Source organism: Pelodiscus sinensis, chromosome 25 (genome assembly GCF_052426305.1).
Source record: "Pelodiscus sinensis isolate ZL-2025 chromosome 25, ASM5242630v1, whole genome shotgun sequence".
NCBI classification, from domain to species: Eukaryota; Metazoa; Chordata; order Testudines; family Trionychidae; genus Pelodiscus; species Pelodiscus sinensis.
The window spans coordinates 10,717,047-10,742,007 of NC_143076.1; the positions used below are offsets into that span (position 1 = coordinate 10,717,047).

At 42.1% G+C, this 24,961-nt stretch overlaps 1 protein-coding gene across 13 annotated transcripts in view; it reads left to right on the plus strand.

Moving 5' to 3' along the window:
- The window catches only part of ARHGAP32 (Rho GTPase activating protein 32), a 472,553-nt gene that overhangs the window by 364,843 nt on the left and 82,749 nt on the right, over window positions 1–24,961 (plus strand). For 10 of the 13 annotated variants that reach the window (XM_075909245.2, XM_075909242.2, XM_075909249.2 and 7 more), the window contains 3 exons: window positions 9,811–9,892; window positions 18,447–18,497; window positions 21,938–22,012. In XM_075909245.2, coding sequence (XP_075765360.2) covers window positions 9,811–9,892; window positions 18,447–18,497; window positions 21,938–22,012 — 208 coding nt within the window. The remainder of the gene's footprint in view (window positions 1–9,810; window positions 9,893–18,446; window positions 18,498–21,937; window positions 22,013–24,961) is intronic. The other 3 variants (XM_075909252.2, XM_075909253.2, XM_075909241.2) reach the window with 2 other exon arrangements.

Here is a 24,961-nt window from a genome sequence, read left to right on the forward strand (position 1 = left end):
TCTTATCCTGCTGTCAATATAGTAAGCCTAGAGATGTGCTATGATTGGTTAAAAGTGTTATTGTAACATGCTATAAAAGAGCACATTCACAAAACAAATCTGGCCCTTATAGAAGCTATGTTAAACCATGTAACACTTTCCAATGGTTATGGATAAGCAAACATTTTCAGTTCCCATTTTATATCAAAAAACTCTGAGGTAAATAATGCTAATTATTAAATAAATCCGTGGAGATCTATTAGCTCTTGCCAGTTCATTATGATTCTGTTCCCATTGGGGTTGGGGAGAATCATGTTCCAATCTTACAAACTGTGTAAAATAAATAGTGAGTGGTGGTTTCTTCAAACTAAGATTAGCAAACTAGGTTTCACTGTAAGGGTGCGTCTAGACTACACAGTTTTTTTCAGAAAAACTGCCATTTTTCCGAAAAAACTTCAAAATCAAAAGAACGCAGCTGTTTTTCCAACACTGGTAAACCTCATTCTATGAGGAAGAATGCCTTTTCAGAAAGAGCTCTTTCAGGAAAAGATGTGTGGGCACAGAAGAGGGAGTTTTTTCAGAAGAAGAGAAAAAAGGAAAAAGCACAAGTTCCCTAGTGGCCACTCTGTCCATAGTAATCAAGGCTTAAATTCAGTGTGGACGCTATCTTTTGAAAAAGCAGATCACTTTTTCAATGCGCTTTGGCAGTGTGGTTGCTCTTCTCTGGAAGAAGTTTTTTTCGGAAGATCTCTTCCAGAAAAGCTTGTTCCAAAAAAAGCCTGCAGTCTAAACGTACCCAAAGTCTCTCTTCATTTGTTTTCTCTGACTATTTTAAAGCAAATTGTATTTTGCACTAGTGGTAGCAGTCTTTGATCCCAGTGTTGAAAGGCTGGTGACTAAACTAAGGGACTGGCCACCTTCAGTTTTTTCCTGTGATATACGCAATGGCTTTGATTTTTAAAATAGCTATGCTCATGACATGTTCCAGAGACTGTCTGTTTTTTTGAAGGAGTCTTTACACTGACTCTAAAGAAGGTGGTTTTCCCCAGCTGATGCTTCGGCAGTGAACACACACTAGCTAAGGACTAAACCTTGGACTTGTTTATGGAAAGTAGCAAGAGCCAAGTCCAGCCGAATGAGACTACTCTTGTACTTAATTATTTAAGTACATGCTTAACTTGTATTGGATCAGGCCTTGTGGTATAGCCTCTTTCAGGGATTTTCTTTATTATGCTTGGTGGTATCAAAGGTTGCACTGTTGTTTAGTTGTTTCTTATCAGAAATATTGACCACGTAAACGTCTTGTCTGTCATGAATGAACTGATATTGTTTCCCTGGATTGTTTTCTCTCTCGTGTTCTTTCTCTAGGATATAAGAAAAACTTGTGGGTTTTTCTTATTACAGTATTTTTCTTTGTCTTTCCATTAGTCATTTGTACCAGGACAAAATGAGAAATCTAAAGTGAACACAGAAGAGTTGGTTTAAAGGTTCAGGGGGAAAGGAAAGTGTTCTGTAGGTGAGGAAAAGAGATTATGGAAGTAAGAAGGTGCAGAAATGACCTCTGGACATCTCAGAAGAAGCAGGAAGAAGAATTATAAAATGGGCAAGGCCCTAGTCCAAACTGTGGTTGTCTTGGGGAAAAGAGAGCCTCGATGAAATAAAAATGTTGAGGAAGCAACACAGAATAAGATGAAATTTCAAAGGTAGCATGAGTCAATTGCACGTGAATGACAATCGATAGCAGGCAGTTACCTGATGTTTTAAATTTCTTTTTGCTCCATCTGAGCATTGCATCCCTCCTGCATGTCTTGTACCACTGGCTCCATGCTAAGTGTTCCTGTCACACATTAAGCAATCTGGAGGAAATCAGCTCACCATTCACATGCACAAAAAGATCCAGTACATTGCAACCAGAAATTTGTAAATGGAAAGTCCAGCTTGACAGTGTGTGCGTTTGCGTGCAGATAACGTTTGCAGTTTCGTCATGTCTGGCGGAAGAATCAACAGTCACAGAATGAAGATCAGAAATAAGATCACAGGCAGTTAGTAGGAATTTCTGGAATGAGGGAGCTGATTCCACATGATCCCCCTGAATATTGTAAGGCAAGTGTCAAGTTTTCGTTACTTCAATTTTGGTGGCTAATTCCTCCCACTCTCTAGAGCCCATTCCTGACCGCTTAGACTGTAGGTGAATGTTCATGTTTGACAAGGGGTGTTGTGTTTCATTAGTGCCATAATGACATCTAAGTATAGCCAGAATATCTACAACCCAGAGAGAGAGCTGCCGTAGGGCAGTTGTGGAGAAAATTGCCATGGGGTTAGAGGTTAGAAGCCCCTATCTAGCAAATGGATTCTGCAAGGCAGGGGTAGGCAAGATGTGGCCTGTGGGCCGAGGCTGGCCCACCAACCTTTTAAACCGGCCTGCCCTCCCCTGTAGCATGAAGCAGAACCGCTCAAAGCAGCTAGCCGCTCCCTGTGGCTCTTGGCACTGTGGGGGGGAGGGGAGATCTTTTGTGCGCTGCCCCGGCCTGCAGCAAAATCTCTCAGCTCCTATTGGTATGTCTACACTAGCTCATTAATTCGAGCTAGGTAGGCAAATCAGGCAACCAGAGTTGCAAATGAAGCCCGGGATTTAAATATCCCGGGCTTTATTTGCATGTTCCCATCCGGCCACCATTTTTAAATCCCCCATAGTTCGAACAGACTGCCCGCGGCTACACGCGGCAGTTTAAAGTTAATCTGAACTAAGTCCTTACTTTGGATTAACTGTTACTCCTTGTGGAATGAGGTGTAACAGTTAATCCAAACTAAGGACTTAGTTCGGATTAACTTTAAACTGCCGCGTGTAGCCGGGGGCAGTTCGTTTGAACTAAGGGGGATTTAAAAATGGCGGCCAGATGGGAACATGCAAATAAAGCCCGGGGTATTTAAATCCCGGGCTTCATTTGCAACTCTGGTTGCCTGATTTGCCTACCTAGCTCAAATTAACAAGCCAGTGTATACATATCCTGAGAGATTTTGCTGGAGGTGGCAGCAGTGCATAAAACCTCCTGGCCAGAGCTTGCCTCTAGTACCTTATCCCCTCCTGTGCCCCTCTCCCAGGGCACAGTCCTCTCCTGCACTTATGCCCCTCCTGGACCCTGCACCCCAATCCTCTGCTGAGGTCACAACCCCCTCTTTCACCTAAACTGCCTCTCAGACTATAGACCCTCTCCTGCATCCCAGTCGCCTACCCCGAGCTCCCTTTTGTACCCAATCTCTGTCCCAGACCCTGCACCCCCTCTATAGAAAAGTGTGGCCCTTAGCCACTCACCGAAATCTTGGAGTGGTCCCCCATCAAAAATTATTGCCCACCCCTGCTGTCAGGTAAGTAGAGTAGAGGAGCCAGACTAGGCTGACTGTGGATTATTCATCGCAAATTGTCTAATTTTGGTTGTTTGTATGGGCATGTCATGGGAACAGAACTAGATTGCCCCCAAATGTCTAATGACCATTTGTATTGAGAGTAGGGATATAAAATTTCAATTAATTGGCTAAATCAATTAGTCGATGCAATTTGCCTCAGCTATTCGATTAGTCAATAAGGGCACCTTTGCCTTTGAAGTGTAGCAACAGCCCAGTCAGTTGCGTAGCTTATTTCGAAATGGGGAGTGTCTACACAGCACTTACTTTGAAATAGAGCATCTTCCTCTGACTTCCCTTACTCCTCCTACAATGAGGGTTACTGGAGTCGGAGTAAGACATTATTTCGAAATAACTGCCTGCTGTGTAGACGCTAAGTTATTTCAAAATAATGTTGCCATGTAGACATACCCTGAGTTCCCAGCTGGCCCCGGGCTGTTTGCGGCGCTGCCACTTTTAAGCACTCCCTTCCTCCCCTCCCCCCTCGCTTGCTGCCTCTTTCTGATAGTGGCGGTAAGGAGGCAGAGAAGTGACTAGTCGACTATCCTGTTGACTATCCAATAAGCATTTGCTTATGCATAGTTAATTAGCTGGATCCAACAGATCACTGGGATGCTTATAACCATCTGTAGCTTCTTTCACTGATGTGCTGGTAATCATTGAGATTGCGCTCTACCCATATCTGCAATGTGTTAATACATCTATTCATTACACTTTTAATAATATATCCTTCATTCAATACATGGCATCTCCCTCTTGTGTTTGCTGTTCATAATTGTTCAATGAGTAGCTTTTATAATCTATTTGCACCTATCAAGACAGAGAAGAATGTAACGTGGAGTTTTTAATGTCGTTTTCATTGACGTTTACATTCATGTGTCTTAATGAATCATTACATTCACTTTATTCCCCAAGGCAGGCCTTCTGATGGAGGGGACAATTGCCCTAAGGCCTGGTGGTGATAACGGGCCTGGAGGACTCCCTGTGGGTGGTGAAGGCCGGAGCCCTGGCATGGAGCACCATCTGGTGCTCACTCCAGACAGCTCTACGGGCTGGCGGGGGTAGGCACCATAACATTCAGTTAGTGTTGGGGGCTGGCTGCCAACCCCTTCCAACTGAGACCTTGCCCCTTCCTGGAACACTGAGTCCTCCCCCGTCCTGTTGACTCCCCTCCCCAAGCACAATCTCCTCCACATTGTATCTCTCTCCTCATTCTGTTCAGTGTGGTGTTTTCTCCCCCTCCTTTCCTTCATCCTGCTGTTCTTTCCGTCTCTCACTCCATTCTCACAGTCCTCAACAACTCAAACGCTGGAGACAATTGCTTTTTCTTTGCCATTTTTGAGATGCACTGGCACATTTTGCCATTCTCGATAAGGTCTCTGTTGAAAGCCAGACCCGTGAACAGTTGGCCTTTCGAATGCCCTCTCTAACTTGTATTCCATACGGAGCACAATTAAGATTTGCTAAATTGCTTCCTAATCCTGTTTGGGATTTCAAGAATGTACAGCATTCCCCAAAGGGCCCATAGATCTGCCTTTGATTGGTCAGGTAGAGAAACAGACCATTAGTTTTGCTTTGTGCATAATTTTGCAATATCGTTGACATTTTCAGAGAAAAACAAAATGTTTTAATGCAGGAGAGCAGAGCCCGTTTCTGTGAATTTAGGACAGTTTGCAAACTCAGGTTTTTAAAAACAGATTGAGATTAAGTTGGAATTCTAGCTTGTGTGTGTTGGTTTGAGAACCAATGCTGGGGGCTGCCATCTGGCTGGAGAAAGACATCACTTGTGACACAGGCATTGTGGAAGAGCCACTGAATGCATCACTAGTAACAACATTTCTCTGCCAGCCATCAACCTCCATCTGCAGGATCTGAAGAGCCAATTGCAATAACAGTTTAGACAACATTGCATCTGAGTTTAGACCTGGCAACAAGGAGCTTCCTACACTGTGAACAGTTGTTCTTTTTTGCTGAGTGGAAGTACTGCACTTTTTGTGAGTATGTGACAAAAGTGTGTGTGTGTGTGAGTTAGTTAGTTAGTTAGTTAGCTAGTTATTTAGTTAGGGTTAGGTGAGCCTGGGCCATTCCCCCACCCAGTCCTGCCGTTTCTTGCAATGCTGTTGGCATTCAAGTCCCTCAACCCTTGATGCCAGTAGTATGAAGGGTGGGATTGTATCTTGTCTTTGTTTCAGTGGGGAGGCTGTATCCTCTTTTCCCCTTCTTGCAGCTGTGCAGGACTGAGCACCATGTAGCACACAGAAACCTCCTGCAAAGAGGAAATATTTTCAGACTGGATGCAAATCTGAGTCCTTTTGCTACTGACTCTGACTTGTGCCCATAGTTGGTGGCTGGAGTGTTTACTAGTCAGATTAGTGTCTGCAGTTCCGTTAGCAATTTGGCCTATATTGTATGTCTGTTGTAGGGTGTGCCTGTTCGATAGTGCCTCCTGCTGTATTTGTATGGTGCTGTACATACTCCATGCCTCAGTTTCCCTTCTCAGGAAGCCTGTAACTCCACTTCAGGCACTCTTCATACTTGACTTATTAATCCTCTCTTTGGGGCCTGTTTATTGCAAAAAGTTCCAAATAAATAAAAGGTGCTTCTGGCTTTCTGGAACCAGCCCTTTAACCTCTGTTCCAGTTCACCTCAGGGTTAGCTTCACAGTCAGTCTATCTCTTTGTGGCGGGAGCCCAGCCCTCCTCAGGGAACTTGGGTAGTTCAAGCAGTTCTTGTCAATCTCCCTTTCCAGAAGTCCCCACCTCTCCTCCTGGACCGAGGTTGCAATCCTCTATCCCTGTGTCTTCTCCTTATGGCAGGAGCTCCCGTCTCCCTCCTGCAGCTGGAAGCAGCAATTATCCCTCAGCTGGCTTCACTTAGTCCTCAGGGTGGTGATTCAGGGCCCTGTCAAACCTTCTCTCACGCCCTTCGTGCATCTGCCCTGTGTCAAGGAGGAGGCAGCATTTATGCTGGTCCCGTTGTCCCAGCTTACCCCGTGGGATGGTAGAGATGGGAGCTTTGCACCAGGCCTTTAAAAAAGCAGTATCAGGGTTCCTTCCAAACCCTGCTTGCTTCTGGACTGCTTCCTCTTTCCCAGTATCTTCTAGGTGCTTGCATCTATTATTAGCACAAGCAAGCAGCAGTACCCTTGAGAGGCAGATTACGTTTTAGATAAGACACTGCAACAAGGTAAAGTGAGATGATTATAATATTATAAAAAAGCACTTCCAAAAGGCTGCTGCGGCTTGGCCATTGGAACTCACAGCGAGGTGGGGTGGTAAATATCATGGCCAACGCACTTTTTGGAGGGGAGGGAGAGATGGAAATGTTTATAATAGCAGTAAGATACTTCCAGGCATTGTAATAATGTCTTACATCTATATAGTAGGGTGCCTGAAGACACAAGGTCTTATATCTCTCAAAGTATCCTGTGATACAAGGAATTGTGGCAACACCCTGGAATGTCTTAATAATAGTTTCTTTACCCTTCGGTAGACCCTTTCACTGAATGCTTTGCAAGCATTCATTAGACGTCAGATTCCAGCTGCAAAGGAAGAATGATTACTCCCACTCAAGGAAATCGCTTAGGCACACACTATAAGCATACCCTCCTTGATTTCCTGAATCAGTGTCTTTCAGACAAGCAAACTGAGACACTGAGAGACAATATAAGTCTTGCTTGAGGTCGCATTGCATAAAATGGACTTCATGTCCATGCAGAGACCTCAGCCTCACTTAAACCTCATGTGTAGAGCTATGCAAATCCATAGATATCTGAGGATGTGGATGTCCATGGATCATTTTTGCAGATGCAGACACAAAATTTGTATGTGTGCAGGACACGTGGTGAAGGTCTGACATGGAGCATACCAGCTGGGGCAGGCAGTCTGTATTGGTGGATATTTCACACACAGTAAGTTTGTGACCAAGTCAGGAATAGAACTGGAGGGTCCCAGCTCTAGTTATGTTGCTATTCACTGTTAAAATTGGGCTAGTTAATCAAAACAAATCTAATTTCCTTGTGTGGAAGGGCCTGTTCTGTACCTTTTTGATTTCTAATGCCAATAGGGAATCAGTATTGTCCCTTGTCTGGGAACACTCCATAGGTGAAACACCTCCTCAAAGCAATACAACTCAGCTATCCCGTATACATATTTTTCATGTTAAAATACAGCAAAAGCTGCAGCAGGTGATTTTTTTTTCAAGTAAATTTTGTGCATGGTGTGAAGGCTCTTCTTAAATTCAGCTTGGATTATGGCCTTGAAATGTGGTAGAAAATACAACTGAATTTCTGACCTTTACGCTCTGGTCAGAGTCTGTGCAGTAATCAGGGTGCTTCTCTGCACCCTGAAGAAGGGTTTCCTATTACAATTCACGGTGCGGCATATACTAGCGGGAGGGTGGGATGACCTTCTGCATTAGATAATACATGATGATGCTTTCGATGTCAAATGAAGATGGACGGTGGGGTTTATTAGGTTGTCAGCCTAAAGATCCCTGTTTGGCACTGTGCAACGTAGCATCATCCTCTTGAATTCTGTTACCAGAAAAGGTGTTTTATATGGGTTTCTCTGTGGCTTAAATACAGCTTTTTAAAAAGAGCTGGGAGAACAGGAGAGAGAAAGGAGTGTACATTTATCTGTCTACCAAGGAGAAGCAATGGGAACAGAGTAAGTAAATTAAATTCCACTGGTCTCCCTGATGTTATGTTAGAGAGGGACTCTTCTCTCTCCTCCATCTCAGTCGTACTGTTTCTGAAATAATTACATTAGTATGTGAAACCGAAGACATTAACTTGTCAATGAGGCAGTAAGTCATTATAAGGAAACCCAAGCTAGCAATACAGTTTTAAAATTGCAGGTTGCTCACCAATACATTTTAAAGGGGTGAGCATCTATTGGATGAGATTTATGCCCCATGATAAATGCTTTCATTTTGATCAGTAGCTGTTAGAGCAGTAATGCCTCCTCTTTGCTTGGAGTCACTAAGGTGTGAAAAGATTCCCCATAAAGATGTTTAAGATCCTCATGTGTCTTCTAGTGTTGTCATCAGGAGATGCTGCGAGCCTGGTGTAAAAACTTAGGCTGAAGAATAATTACAGTGGTAAAAGAAACATTATTAATGATTGTGTCACAATAACTCCAACTCTCCTCCCTTGATTTAAGATAGGTAGCAATCTTTACCTTCAGATGACCTTGCATTTATCTAAGCATATATCATCCCCACTATTAATTTTAGTACAGTACCAAATCCTTTAATCCTGGATCATGCTCTAATAGTGCCCAGTTGCATCTGTTGAGATTAACTCTGGGACTAAATTCACTTATTTGTACAAAATCATGAAAACTTTGCATAGAAGTCAAGGAAGCAGATTTAAAGTGGGTCAAAGCAAGGTACAGTATAAAGCATCGGTTGTGACCCTGAAAGAATGATCTCTTAAGAAACTGGGGAAAACATTGACTGAGTTACAAAATATAAGTCTTTAGACCTCGTATCAGCAAAGTAAATTCAGGAACATCTCAAGACAAACACAGCTAAAAATACTTCCCTTTAAATGACAGTTTAATAATGTTTGTTGTTAGCCTGGTGAGCTGGAGATGCCCTGAGCATGTGCCGCGTTTTCTTTGGAAAGAAACCACGGTGTGTAGTGGGTTTTAAGATGTCTAGAAAAAATGATGTAACTATCTTGGTGTTTTTAGGAACTCTGAAAATAAAAAGTACCGCTTCGTTCATTCCCTCGTGTGCTCTCTGAGCCAGAAGTGGCACATTTTTGTAATAGGGTATTGTGAAAGCAACTATGATAGAAAAATGCACAATATATTAGTTGGTATTTAAATTCATTTTTAAAAAGCAATACAAATAAAAGATATGAATGCAATGCAGTGGGAATGGAAAATATATCAGTATTCCCAACATTTTTAATTCATCTGACACATGCTTCCTTTTCGATAGCATGGACAGTGTTTGAAATTAACCCCGGTATAGAATAGAACTGGGCTCTACATATCTCAGGATTCACTTGAGCCTGCGGGCCATCTCATCTGTATGTACAAATGTATAGATTATTGCAAGCTGAAATATTTATGTCCTGTGGAAAAAGCTTTCATATTTATAAAAAAGTTTAGTGTATTGTACAATACTAAGTACTTGGCACATAGACTCTCTGGTTACATCATTTTTGAAATATCATATTGTTAATACTAATCCATGTATATCGTAGAATACTAGAACTGGAAGGGACCTTGAGAGATCATCAAGTCCAGTCCTCTGCACGTGGCATACAGTTGTAAAACAGTATACTATTAGGCTTAAAGAGAAAAAGTAACTGAAACGTGGCTTCTCGTACACAATAATTGGTATTATACACAGCTTTGATTATATACTGTTCTTAATATTTTGCATTCATTCCCTGTTTCTGTTTTCATTATACAGGTGGGATTCTTTCCGAGTGAGTGTGTTGAACTAATTAACGACAAAGTTCCTCAATCTATGACCAACTCTGTGCCAAAACCAGGTATATGTGTGTGCAATTATTCAAGACGTTTTATGGAAGTCCTCTCTTCCATGTGCCACTTTTATGCTTCTCATGGTCTGCTTTTCTCTGCATCACTCATATATTGCGTTGTACTGTGTGGTTCTCATTGTTGAACGTCTTGCATTCCCTTTGTTTTGTTAGTTAAGAACAATGTTCATTTCATATGTATTTTGAAATATTTAGACTTCCAAGGTTCTGGGTTCCCTTCACCAAACTCTGAGTTTGCTCCTTTCAACAATCCTACTTTTGTTGCCTTTGACAGAATGTAGTGTATTTTTTTTTTTCTGTATGGAATATAGGGATGATCCAAATGTCAGCTTTGATACAATAGGGGAGATAGATACAGTGGGACTTGAGAGTGGAATGAAGTCTTGTCTACACAGGGACACTCAGTAAAACTTAACTTTTAAAGTGGATTAGTTAAACATCATTAAATCCATGTGTGGGCACTTTACTTAGAGTTAAAGTGATCTTAATATCATTTCCCTTGTCACTTTCATTCTGAATTAAAGCATCCACACAGGAATTCAGTGTGGTTTAACCAATCCACTTTAAATTCATACTGTTAGGTAATTAGGATTAATTTTCCTGATATTCCCTATATGGACAAGCCCTTAGATACAATAAAATTCAAATCCTAATCATCCCTAGATTCTGGATCTGCAAATCCAAAACCCAGTCCCAATCACATCCTCCTTTTTTAGGTTTTACATAAAGTGCAGGACCGTTGTTGCTGAAATACATTGAGCAAGGAAAAATTAAATGGGGACAAAGGTGTTGGACTTGATTCTGCTCTCAGTTCCACTAATCTAGATCAGGAGTAACTTCAGCGACTCGTGCATGTGCATGCACAGTCAAACCCCGTGTAGTTCTACACATCCTAATGGTACTGAGATTGCTGTGTTTTTTTTAAATTTTAATCCTGCTTTAAAAGTTCATCCTAACTGCTGTCAAAGGAAACATCTTGAAATCACTCATCTATGTTAAAATGAAGCAGCGTAGCAGCAAGCAATCTGTCTAGGATAAATGAGTGATAGGGAATGAAGGGTTTTTCCTTTTTCTGGGGATTGCCTGGAAGAACACCCACCTTAAAGACATATCTTATCTGCCAAGAGTGCCAATCTGATCCTTTTTTTAAAAAAAATTGTGGTTCCAGGGATTGATTTTATTAAGTGAAATTTGTTTTGGCAAATTCTATTTTAGTACTCAGGGCCTCTCGCTCACCAGTAAAGAGTCATGAGCATTACGGTATCTATGCAGTGCATCAAACTGCATGCTTTGAATGGCTGAACCTTTGAAAAGAATACTTTCCGCCCTTGCCCCACCTTCATCCTCTTCAGGAATGTCAGACCCCACTTGTGTTAGCTTCTCTGTCGCACAGCTCATTAGCAAGTCAAGTCATTGCAGAAGGCCTGTGCTCAGTAAATCCAGTATGCATTTCTCAAAGCTTGAATTTGATCACTTGAATTTGATCATTATGCACTTCTCCAACCGTGCTTTTTATCAGTCCGAGCATGTAGAAGAAAGGAAACTTTAGACCGTAATATAAGTTGGGCCAAGGAAGACAATTACAATTGCAAGTGTTTATCCTTAAATATGGCTCAGGCAATAAAATTAAATGTCATGAATTGCTGGTGAATAGTTTCTTACAAGCTTTAATGAGCAGTAATGAAGCAGCATAGATTAATAGATTATGTTTGGCTTTAACAGCACACTGGAGAGATGTATTTTTTCACAATCAAAGAAAACAGTTGTTTTAGATTCAGTATAAAAAGTGCTAACTCTCTTACAGTTAGTATATGAAAGGGTTATTAGATATAACTGTTAACGTTCCTTAATCAGAGCTCCATAAATACAGTAGGCCCCAAAGATTCTGGGTTTACTTAAGCCTACCAATAAAAAAACCCATATCTAAAGCCTACATTAAGCAGGAATTTATTTTTACTGTTAAGGTTCCATTTACCATCTGTCCAATTGTAAGAAACCTCATAAATGGGGGAGAGGTATTTTAGGCCCAGATTTTTAAAGACATGGATGCATTGCTGTGCTAAGCATTGCAACTCCTACATGATTTTAAAATCTAAGCCTCATTTTCAAAAGGCAATTAGGAGCCAAAAGCTTAGTGACAGTGATATTTTGGCTCTTACGTTTCTAAGTGCCGTTGGAAAGTGAAATTTAGGTTCCTAAACCAGTTAGGTGCTTTTTGAAAATTTGCTCTCTAGCCTTATATTCAGCATCTTGAAGAATACCAGAGTCTTGGTCCAGTGATGCTCTTCTGAACATGTTTAACTGCCTTATTGAAGAGGGATTGATTTAAGCATGTTCTTAAAGTTCTGAATGTGCTTAGGTACTTTGCTGAACTGGGGGGACAGGGGTACTTCAGAGTGTAAGCACCACACAGCTGAGCCAGGGATCAGCTGTGCGTCACTGTCGCTTTGAAACTCCAAGGCGGTGTTTCAAAGGGGCAGCCACCGTACAGATGATCTGCAGCTCAGATGTGCAGTACCACCCCTTAAAAATGCTAAGCGCCGTGGACTCCTCACTTGACCGGGGGTTCTGGGGAAATGCTACTCGGAATCCGGGGTCAGCTGGGGACTTCCCCAACTGACTCTGGGTTCCGTGTAGCATTTCCCCGGAACCAGCTGGGGAGTCCCCAGCTGACCCCTGGTTCTGGGGAAATACCACACAGAGCCTGGAGTCAGTGGGGGACTCTGAGTCCCCACTGCTGACCCTGGGCTCCATGGCTTTGAAATGCACAAGAACCCCCACTGGGGACTCTTGTACATTTCAAAGGCGGAATGCGGAAGTGCCTATCGACTACTCAGCTAGTCAGTTAGCTGCATTTTAACATCCTTAGTTGGCACTTTACTGGCTCAGCTGAGAAGACAAGGCCTGGAGACTGAAATATACATTCCATTTTAAAAGCTGTCCCTCTAGAACATGGTTAAAGTTACGTTGGTTGGACAGTGTGGAGAAATCTGTGTTTCTGCTACCCATGTTGTAGGTGTTCTGTGAATGTAATGCACTACTCAAGCTTACCAACCAATTTCCAAATGCATTAAAATTCACTTCAGATTTCTGTTAATTGTCTATTATTTGCGAGTTACCATTAGCTTTTTCAGGGAACAGAGAGATGCTTTTACAACAAGCACTGCTTGAGGCTATTGTCCTTACTTAATTCTGGATGGAATATCCTGTTCAGATAAATCTAAGGTTTTAGAATTGGACTCAGTAAGGCATATTTAGCAAAATGTGACTTTTGTTTCCTTAATCACAATGTTGTGCATGAAACAATCAGGATGTTTTGTATCTACAGCATAAGGTTGTTTTCCATGAAGGAATTTACAAACATAGAAGTGATTGTGTTGTTTAATTGCTCATAGATTTGGCTGGATTAAGTAATTTAATGAAAAGCAGATGAAAAGCAAATAATTTCCTGCCCTGCGATTTATTATTATTCATAATTACTAAGATCTTGATTTGCAGAGGTGATGGGAGTAACATTTTAATAGAGTCATAAAATGCCATGTTGGGCTTAAATGAAGTACAATTAATGAGTGAAATTCAAATGAAAATGAGATGTAGTAGGCTAAAGAAGAGAAATGGGACTAGTTATAGTCTGTGTTTAGAAATAATGTTTCTTTAGTTATAGAAGTTTGTGCTAACGCCAAAGATATTAGATGAATTACTGTCTAAAGAATAACAGGAAACCTGGACTTAAATTAAAATTGTATCCAGGTTATCCAGTTATTCTGAAACTCAAAGGACTAAGAAAAGGAAAGAAAATGCTTCTGCTACAATAAATTTTTGTAATTAAAACTAGCATTTCTGATCATACTTTTGGCTTAATTTGTGAAATTAAAGCTTTAAATTTCTATCAATCCTGCTTTAATTCAGAATTTGTAGTTATGTGTAGACATATATGTTGACTGATACCTTCTTAATTTAAAATAAACAGCCCAATTTTTGATAGTTAAAGAGGATTCTTATATTGCTTGGAATTAGTTTTTTAGAGCCAAGATCTTTATCGCCAGCAAGAGGTTATAAATACTGAACTTTAACTTTAAAAGCTTCAGGGGGTAGCCGAGGTAGTCTGTACAGAAAAAACAACAAATGGTCTGGTAGCACTTTATAGACTAACAAAACATGTAGATGGTATCATGAGCTTTCGTGGGCACAGCCCACTTCTTCAGATGACCGGAGTTTTAAGTTTAGGATGTGCAGACCCAAAATAAGTAGCGGGGGAGGAGGAGAGGGAAAAAAAGGTGGGGGTGGGAGACAGAAAGCTAGAGGGAGTCAGCAAGTATCTGAAGTAAGTAACTACCCAATCTTCAGATACTTACTGATTCCCTCTAGCTCTCTGTCTCCCACCTCCTCCTTTTTTTCTCCCCCCCCCCCCATTTATTTTGGGTCTGCACATCCTAAACTTAAAACTCCGGTCATCTGAAGAAGTGGGCTGTGCCCACGAAAGCTCATGATACCGTCTACATGTTTTGTTAGTCTATAAAGTGCTACCAGACCATTTGTTGCTTTAACTTCAAGTATGTTTCAATATTTGTTCTGTAAACAAAGAAAAGATACGTGTTTCAGGATTTGGTAAGAGGTATTTTCTGAGTAGCATTGTCCATTTTGAATTTGTATTTACCAGTGCCCTGGCTTATTTCTGATGAGCCCAAAATCACAGAATAAGATCTGGGTCAAATAATAGATTTTTTTAGTCCACTGGCAATTTTGAAAAATGTAAACAAAAAAACAAAAAGGCATTTTGGGGTGAACTAATAATGTAATTATTTTGAATTTCTAGCTACCCAGAAGTTGGAAAACAGTTCAAGTGGGGTTGAACTCAACACAAATTCACAATTAATTTGGAGTTACCAGATAATTTGCCCAGATCTCACTCTGCTCTTGCAGTTGAGACCCACGAGTGATGATGTGCCTCTGTTTATTACAAACTCAGCAAGGGTGTGTTGGCCAAATTTCTATTTGTACAAGTAACAAATAGGAACAAATTCCTATTTGTACAAGTAACAAATAGGAACTGTAAGCCACTTTCTTCCATTTCATTTGGCAATGGTATTTTAGTCTTCACTTGCTGTCCCAAATTATTATGTAGTGTTGGTATACGCTGTTTAATGCTAGTACTTCCCACCCAAAAGGTGATTGAATTTGAATGGTGCTATACAGGCTGAACCTCTCTAGTTCAGCACTCTCTGGTCCAGCAACATCCAAAGTTAGCTGGATGTCCACTTAACATGGGTTTTGCCAAGTTTCCCATGGTCCCATAAAGTTTGTTTACAGCCACTAATCCTAGTTCTCACTGTTCAGTGTTATTATTTAGCTCTTATTTACCCCTAAATGTCTTCTAAGGACCAAGTAATGCTGCTAGACAATACTGACCTCCCATGGTTCAGTAAATTCTCTGATTTGGCTCCAGTCAGGTCCCAAGGGTGCTGGACTAGAGATGTTCAACCTGTAGTTCCTGTCTGTAGTTTTTCACGAGTTTTGGGACATTTGGAAATAAAGATGATACACAAATTCCAGATATTCTTCGTCTTCCTGGTGAGAAATGAACTTTCTGAACTTTCAGCCTGCTGCTTAGCTAAGGGAAAACAATCCGTGCTTTTCCTCTAAATGAAACGTTTAGAAGTGCCTTTCAAGTGTTATTCATTACTCTCATCCCTGGTACTGTTCATCTTCAGTAGGTGTGTCTGAGAACAGGATCTGAATTTGTTCATATCATCTCAGTTTGTCTGATTTTCATTATAATGATTACAGGCACCATCTCTTTTTATGTGTTGTCTTTGATCACTAACCTTTAGATATGTCAGCGATGGCATAAACTCATTGTATGTCTCACATGTTAACGTTTAACTTGTTACTGTGTGTCTCATCCTGCATAAAGCCTTGCTTACCAAGTCTTCTCTCAGAAGTTCTTTGGCTCAACAGTTTCTTGGAAGGCGTTTGAACAGTGTTGCCTCATAATTTAGGGGAGAATAGTGCCAGTGTGAAAACAGCATAAACATCCACAGTTTACAGCATGGAGTTCTGAGCACAGTGGAGGAGGAATGGGTGAGTTGGTGCTGAACATCTTTCTCACTCGCTCATTCCTCTTTCAAAGCTCTGAATTGTTTAAAACTCCCCATTCGCCATGTCTCCACTAACCGGAATAGTTGCCTTGTTTACGACCAAGGAATTCATTTTGTTTCGACTTAAAAGGTACAGTTACTTATCTACTATATACCTGCACATATATATTAGCAAATCCTCATTAAGGCTCAACACCTAATATATAATTATATATAAGCCTTAATGAGGATTAGCTTGTATTTTGATACGTGATACAAGTAGTTAACCATAAATAAATATTTTTAACGTCATAATGAAGATGAATCAAAACTCCAGATTCAGATAATCCTCTGGACTTTAAAAGGGTTTAAAATCCAGGTCTGCAGTATGAATTGAGTATTGGAGGTGGATCTAATTTAAAATGCAAAGAAATTTACTGAGTTGCAGCAGTTGTTTCAGAGATGGTTGCTAACAAAACAGACTCGGAAGAGATTGATCCTGCATTAAAATAAGATCCTTGTAAACTCTGTAGACAATGATGAAGTGTTTTGTTTAGGGTGTAGTGGAGTTTGCAGGTGATTGGAGCAAACATCACAGGTTAAGTAGGCCTGTTAACGCTGGTTAATGCCCATTGGAAATAGATTTTTTGCTCTAGACAAAATACACATTAATTGCTAAAACATTTATAATTCAGTGTAGGGCCATGTTTGTTAATCCTCAATCATGATTTTAAAAATAATTAATTACTGAGTTTGTAATGTATAACTTTCCTGTTAAATCTAAAATATATTGGAATGTCAGTGAGCCAATTTGAGACTAAACTTTCAGTGTCTACTGGAGAGGAGCCAAATGCACTAACACGCCTGGGGCTGATACATGTGGTTCAACCGTGTAAGATCCTGAAAGTATTCTCTTAATATTGACAAACTTAAGAGTCCAGTTCTATGAGATGTTACATATTCTCAGCTCCCTTGGAATTTAATATGTGCTGCTGCTGGTCCACACCTGGCAGGACTGGGGACCCTTTTCTACGCATGCATGTTATTGGTAAATGAATTATGAATTTTAATTATTTAGTTATTTTTTCTGTGCATGTCTCAACTGTTATGGATATCACCTGGTTGTGTACTCATGATAATTTTAAAACTTCAAAGTCAACTAGTTTAAGCCCCAGTTTTAAAGTGATCTGATCTGGTAGGAAATTGCTTCTGGGTGCTTATTGGTTTTTGTTTTTTTAAGTTAATTATAAAAACAAACCAATGTTACTCTCGCTTCTCTGCAGTGGGCATGGAATGGGTTGCCTACAAAGGTGGTGGAATCTCCATCTTCGAGATTTTTAAGCCCTGGCTTGACAAAGCCCTGGCTCGGCTGATTTAGTTGGGGTTGGTCTTGCTACGTGTAGGGTGTTGGACTAGATCAGCGTTTTTCAAATTTGGATCACTGGACCGCCAGGGTAAGCTGCTGGCAGGCCTGCACTGCTTTGTTTACTTAACTGCGAACCACAGCCAATGGGAGCTGTGAGACTCCATGACTATGACACATTAAGTAAACGAAATGGTGCAGGTCTGCCAGCAGCTTACCCTGCTGCTGGGTCCATGACCTAAGTTTGAAAAACACTGAACTAGATGACCTCCTGAGGTCTTTTCCAATCCTCGTCTTCTATGATTCTGTGACTGGTGTAACCGTTGTCAAAGCCCTGCCTTTTTCTTGACATCTTTGTGGGCTATAATGCAGACTGAGAGAAGTAAGTTTAAAGTATCTTTTTGCTTTAGAACCGCTGAAATGATCTAAACTAAAACATAAAAAGGGACCCAATTGGGTAGAGAAGTATGTGATTTTTATAAATTTAATATTGCAAACTCTGGAGTAGTTTTCATTATTGGTTGGAACTGTCCATCTTTAGAGAGGTAATACAGTTCCCATGCCTGGTTCTTATTTGACAAGGCACATGCATTACCTTAAATACATACTTGCATCCCATTAAAATTAATGATAGAAATGTAGCCATGTTAGTCTGCGGTAGCTGAAGCAAAATGCAGGACAATGTAGCACTTTAAAGACTAACAAGATGGTTTATTAGATGATGAACTTTCGTGGGCCAGACCCACTTCCTCAGATCAAAAATTAATGAGACTGTATTCAAGAGTGTTGCTCAGTTGGGATAAGATAAAAGTTAAAACACATTCAAGTGTTTTTCTGAATCAGGATCCATGTTAGGTCCTGAGTCCCTTGAACTTCTGTTGATTTTAGTGGGGTTCAGGGCACTGAGCATCTCTCAGAAGGTTTTCAGCACCTTGCAGAATTGACTGGGTCCAGAATGTACGTCTGTCTAGAGGTGGGTTGGCAAGGAAATGGCACTGCGTGCAGTCTAGCCAACCTTGAATTGAAATTGACCCATTTTGAATGGGTCCATGTTTTAACCATTTCTTTCTTCTTCTTTTTTTTTTTTTAAATTGTACCTTCCCAGTATCCCCTGCCCACGGAGCCCGTCCAGCGTCCTGGAGCTACTTCCCCCCTTGTACGTTTTCATTTATTCCTCTCTCTCTCTCTCTCTCTCGCTTTCTTCCTTTTTGCATATAAGCCAGTGACTAGCTGTGATGCTTTGAGAGATGTTCAAGAAAGCCAGAATTGTATTGAAACATGTGCTTTTAAGATCTTTAAACATAAAATAAATGCAGCTAGGAAAGAAAGACAATGATCATTCTATCTCTCTTCTGCCAAAGATGCTAAGATCACTGTATGGCAATACAACCGGGATCAAAAATGAAGAAAACAACTTCATAATTCCCATGCAAACAAAATGTAGCTGTCAGCTGGAAGAAAGATGGGCTAATGCATTGGGAGATGGAAGGGATCTAGCTATGACTTGGATAGCCCATTATATTAATGTATGTGTGTGTGTGTGTGTATATATATATATATATATATATATATATATATAAAATATTTTCAGGAGAAATATATAATTAGCCAATTTTTCTTAAAAGTGGGTTGATAATTTTATTAGTAACAGGCGCACTCCCTGTCCCCAGCGTGACACCGTGAGGCAACCTGTGAGCAGCGTTCCTTTGGTGCCTTGGGCAGCAGGACCCTGATTTCAATTGGACCGCTAGAGCAGGGATCTCAAACTCCTGGCCCCTGAGCAAGTCCTGGCCAGAACGATTGCACCGTCCAGCCTGGGACTCCCGGCAGGCTAGGGGGAGGTGTCCATTATTGGCCCCCGAGCCCCACCTCTTCCCACCATTGAACTCCTGGCCCCTGAGCAAGTCCTGGCCAGAACGATTGCACCGTCCAGCCTGGGACTCCCGGCAGGCTTGGGGGAGGTGTCCATTATTGGCCCCCGAGCCCTACCTCTTCCCACCATTGCTTCGCCCTCTTGCTCCAGGGCCCCTGGCCCCCAGTATGTGAATTTGGGGATGGCGGGAGGAGAGGCTTTGTGTCGCATGGCGGCAGCAGTCGCACCCCTCCCCTGCACTCCTCGTGGGGGTCAGAGCTGCAGGGAAGTGGAGCATAGGAAAGTGAATGAGCCCATCCATGCGCTCCGCTTCCCCCCGCTCCGCCCAGCTCCTGCTGCCATGGGAAACAGGACTGCTTCCACCTCCCGGTGCCAGATCCCCCTGTTGATCCCCAAAGCTGCCTGCTCAGGGGACGGTGTGCCATGGAGGGAGAGGACGAGGCAGTGGTGGGAAGGGGCAGTGGTTGGGGGCCAGTAACAGACAGGATCCCCCTCGACCCGCCAGGAGTCCCAGGCCAAATTGCGCAATTGCTCCAGGCAGAACATGGGCTGGGAGTTTGAGACCCCTGCTCTAGGTACTAATGTAACACACATAATTATCAGTCCCACGTCAAGAACATTCTATCCCCTTAAATTCCTAAAGACAGGACCCTGATATGTGTTGAGCCTCCTTTGTACATCTTCCCCCACCCTATATGCAACTTTTTATTCTTCAGTTTCACAATTCAAAAAAATAAACTGTTAAACAAATTGGCTATTTTAAAAGTCCCCATCTCCTCCCGTTGTTGGCCTGATGGTGGTGCTCAGCACTGCACTGTGGGGAAGGGGATGTGGTACCCATGCCCAGTATCTTCCTGTGTGGAGCAACAACCATGTGGGGACCATTGCAGAGACATCCCATTACTGAGAAGGAGGATGGGAGGGAAACTCTTTCATTCAGCACTGCTTTGCTGAATGCCACCAGTGAGGCAGTCGGGGATAACTCTTGGCAGAAGTATCCTGGACACCAGAACAACAGTGCCTTTGATAGGACCATGCAATAGGCGAAGGCATTCCTTCTTTAAATACTGCCAGCAATATCAGTAATCATAGCAAAGCCATTTTCTTTGTCATCCCCACTTTCAGTGAGAAAGCAAAGAGCCTGAGAGTATTGATAGTGGGGCAAAGACACTCAAGACTGAGGTAAAGTTGATTGACATGAGATACCATGTTATTGATATACAACGTAAACAAATTTTGCAGTGAGGATAGTGAGTACTAGAGATACCCAAGAGATGTTTTGGATTGGGGTGTTTTGGGATGTATGGAAAAAATAGAGAGGGGAAGAATCTTCTTCATTTCCTTATATGCAGAAAATCTTTGTGGGAAAGAAGTAAACCTTGTACCCTCCAGAAATGCCATTCTTTCCAGGGTTCAGCAGCAGTTAACCTCAGATATTTGTGTGTGTGTGTTTTTCCCCTTTGTAACATGAAGAAAAAAAAAAAGAGGCCACATCTCTGGTTACTTAATGCAGTCTGAAAGGTCAACACTCCTACTCTTTCCTTTAAAACGATTTCATTAGGGGAAGGATTCAAGCGCTCAGTCAGGTCTAATATTTCTGCTCAAAGGTATAAAGCTTATTAGTGGTTTTGCTTGTTTTTTCATGTGAAATTAATTTAGTTTGGCAGCCATGTCCCTTTCTGAGTAACACGATTGAAGAAATAGGTTAGAAACTTGGCTGCCATAGCACATGGAACGCCAGTACATACCATGTGAGACTTCATTGGCATGTTTAAGTATTTGTCTGTGCTGTACGCTGGTGGTTCTTGTTTGTAACATTCTCATATATGAAAGGGCCCCAGTTAAACGTCTCCTGCATCTAGTAATTTAGGAAGACTTAATGTGTATTTTGTTTTAAATAGAAGTTACCAGTTTTACAGGGTCAGCATCTCTCTCCTCTTTTCTGCTCGTAGAGATTTCTTTAGAGTTAGCGAGAGTTGCATGTTTATTTAGGAGAAAAGATTTATAGAGCATGCACCTAATTTTGAGTTTTGCTGAGCACCTTTGGCTCCCTTTGACTTCAGCAGGAGTTATAGGGTTTGAGTGCCTCTGAAAATGAGACCCTGTAACTAAAGCCCAAAATTTGGATCCACATCTGCAAAAATGATCCACAGATGAAGATACCCGCAAATATAAAGCAGATATCCACGAAATGTGTGGGATCTAGAAAAAAAAAAAGTATTTGCATCAGTATCCCCAAAATAAGCTGTGGATATTTGCATCTGCAAATACAAAATGGATAGCCCCAGATTTGTAGGGCTCTACCTATATCTTCAGGGTCCGACTACACCTGAGGCCAGGACTGTGCAAGCGGGGCTACTTGCTGCTATTTTCTCTGGGGACTTGGAGAAATCTTTATACACCATTGGTAAACACATGCTAGGAACCTGCTGTCAACAATCATATTTAAATGTGGTCACTGCTAGCCCAGTTCTTATCAAAAGATAGGTATGTGGGTAATCTGCCTACATCTGGTTTTACCTTCATAAATGTGCATGGTTGCCAACAGACTCAGTACATCCAATTAGAGCTCAGACTTCTGAAGTGTTCATTCTGTTAATACTGTCTCTGCAAATGACATTGTTAGTCTTAGAGTTTCTTCTACTAGCTTTTTTTTTAATTAAATGTTTGTTTTTTCTCTTGCCTTGTCCCTTTCTACACCCCTCACCCCAAACTGCATGCAGATTTGGAGATGGATAGTGTAAAGCCAGGTTCTGCATGTTTTGCAGAGACTCTGAACCAATCCCAGCTGAGCTCAGGTAGAGCCATTATGGACAATTAGCCTTTCAATGTCCTAACCCGAAGTCTAATACTGTCTGTGATAGCAGTAGCTATGTACTAACAATGTAGTTACAGAAGCTAGATATAGCTGAAATAGATTATGTTGGTTTTTATTTCTTTCTGGAACCTGCACAAGCAAGACCTTGATGCTGAAAATCCTTTATGCGAGCAGTTTTTCCATTGCTAATCCCATTGAAGTCAGTGAAACAGCATGTGAAAGTAAGATTGTTCGGATTGGATGCTTTGAACATTGGTGGTGTTCGTTTGCATCATAGGTTTGCTCTGAAATCTCTCCTCTGAATCTAAATCATGGTTCCTTTAAAGATGTTTTTTAAAAATACATGGTGCCAAAACAGTCCTGTTCCTGCATTACAGAGGAGAGCTTGATTAGACAGGAGAGAGAAGAAATGTGGTTTAAACGCTATAGTTTTGCAGCAGCTTTAATAATATACACCATTACAGTGATAGCTTAGAACAACCGTGCAGTATTGCTGTTGTCATGACTACATTGCAACAGCCTCTCAGGAGAACAATAGATAAAACAGAACCACTCCAAGAGAGCTGAGGAACGGTAGCATGCACAGATAGATCCAGCTTGCTCTAGCTAGCCATTTGGCCGTTATTGTGAATCACTCGCTAAACATACATTTAAATTTTGTGGTGATGTATTAATATCTGTAGTTACGTCTTTAGCATATTTTTATGCAAAACTGCAGCATGAGGGAGGTGAGTGGTAATGCGATATGTCACCTTTTTTTGGCATCCTCAGCAGAGAGAGAGAACATATGTCCCCCAGCACTAAATTAATCTGAAATAGTTTTAAAAAGAGGCGGGGAAGGGGAGATATTACAAGTTGAATTTTCCGAAAGTGCCTAAAGGCATTAGGAGCACTTGTGTTCCATTGAAAATCATGGGCTTTTATGCTCCTAAATTCCTTGGGTGTTTTAAAAAAAATTCTTTGTAAACCAAGAGTCAGAAAGTAGTTATCAGCCTACTGGCTTGATGCAGTGCGGTGACACTGGGTTAACTTCATGTCTTGTGCAATGAGGCATGGTCCCACAGAACTCAGGGCTGTGACTCGCATCCTGTCACCGTGTATGTCTTTGAAGTATTTTATGAATGGGAACTGAAGTGTACTCATGTCCTCACCAGGTACGTTCAACACAGTTCCTGTTTAGTGTGCCGATTGCGTTTCTATGGGTGTCATTAATGTTAATGGTATTGCCATTGATACTGATGCGCCTCTCATAAGTGAGTCACCAATGCTTCCAAGAACCTGTCAGATCTTCCTTTTGCCTTTCTGGTCCACTATATTAGCATCCTGCATCTTTCTTTCCCACACCAAGGGCTAAGTGATGAGCTTAATCTTTGGACAGTGCTTTGATGGAAAGTGCTTCAAAGGACCAAGTGTTATGTCATTGTCTCTCATGATTGCCAGCTCTTCAGTATTTACCTATGTATGCCACTGCCTTGATTCTTACCTACCTGCTCGTGGGACTTTCATCTTTTCACGTCAAAGGTTAGGACATGGGATTTTTTTAAATTGGGTTTGTGCCCCCTTTTGCTGCTTTACAATGAAATAAAGAAGGGTAGACGCTAGGGATGTAATAGTGTAGTTGATTAACTGATAAGCAAAAGCCTATAGGGTTAATGCTATAGACTACACGTTCCCCCCCCCCCCCCTTCCATCCCAATACATTTTTTAGCAGTCTGGCCAGCAGCCTGGCTCAATCCTGGCTCATGCTGCGTCCAGAACTTCCGCTGCAGTTCTGCATTTAAAGTGTAGTAAGAGCCATGCGGGCAGGCAGCCTGGCTCAGTTCCAGCTCACGCCAGGTCTGAGAGCTCAGATCCATCCCCAGACAGGGGCTGCTGTCTTTATCAGAGGCAACAGCATGGGGCGACAGGTGGCTGGTCTGCGAGGGGAGCAGGTTTTTAAACTGGCTTCCCTTGCAGACCAGCTCCCACCTGGACCCTGTGCTGCTGCCTCTGATACAGAGGCAGCACCACCGAATGGTAGGGGCCTCCTTGTGAGTGGGGGCCAGAGTGCACTGGCTGCCTGCCCTGCTCCTGGGGACTATAGAATAGTCAAGTAATTGATAAAGAATTCATGAGGTTAATCGACTATTCAGTTAACCAGTTTTTAACATCCCCCCCATCCAGACACCTCCCCCCACCCCATCCAGTTCTTTCTCAGTATTATTTTGGTATTTTGTACCTGAGAAATATCAGCAGAGCTGAGGCTAGCGTAGTTTTATTATTTGGGAACTTTCAGGGTGTGTTTTTATGAAGTCCAGGCATAATGCTTACCACCAGTAGTTCCAGTGACTTCTTATCATTAAAAGATTTCTTGGGAGACAGTAACAGTGTCTTTAAGTGACTCCCCAGGACTATAACAGAGATGTGGGATATGATATCTCATTGGAAACAGTGACTGCTTCCACAAAAATAGCAGTAACATTTTCCTTTCAGACCTCATTGAAAAGCACCCGGGTTTCTCTTTCACTCTGTCTCTTGTTTTATTCCATTTTCCCTTTTCTCGCTGCTGGTCCTGTTCTAGGCATGATTTACCTGTTCTGCATTTAACTTTAAACCCTAAAACAGTGGTCCCCGACGCGGTGCCTGTGGGTGCCTCGGTGCCCGACGGGCCATTTCTGTGCACCTGCTGAGTGATCAGGGCTGGCCCCGCCCTGGGCACGCGGTGTATGGGCGGTGCAAGCTCCTGGGCGCGTGGCGCTGGCCCCGGGCATTTGGCACAGGGGCGGCCCCACCCCTGGGTGAGTGGTGCATGGGCTGTGCCGGCTCCTGGGCGCGTGGCCCAGGAGTGGCGTCGGCCCCGGGCATGCAGCGCATGGGCTATTCCGGCCCTGGGCGCACGGCATATGGGCGGGCCCCCCCCCAGGCGTGTGGCACAGGAGTGGCGCCAGTC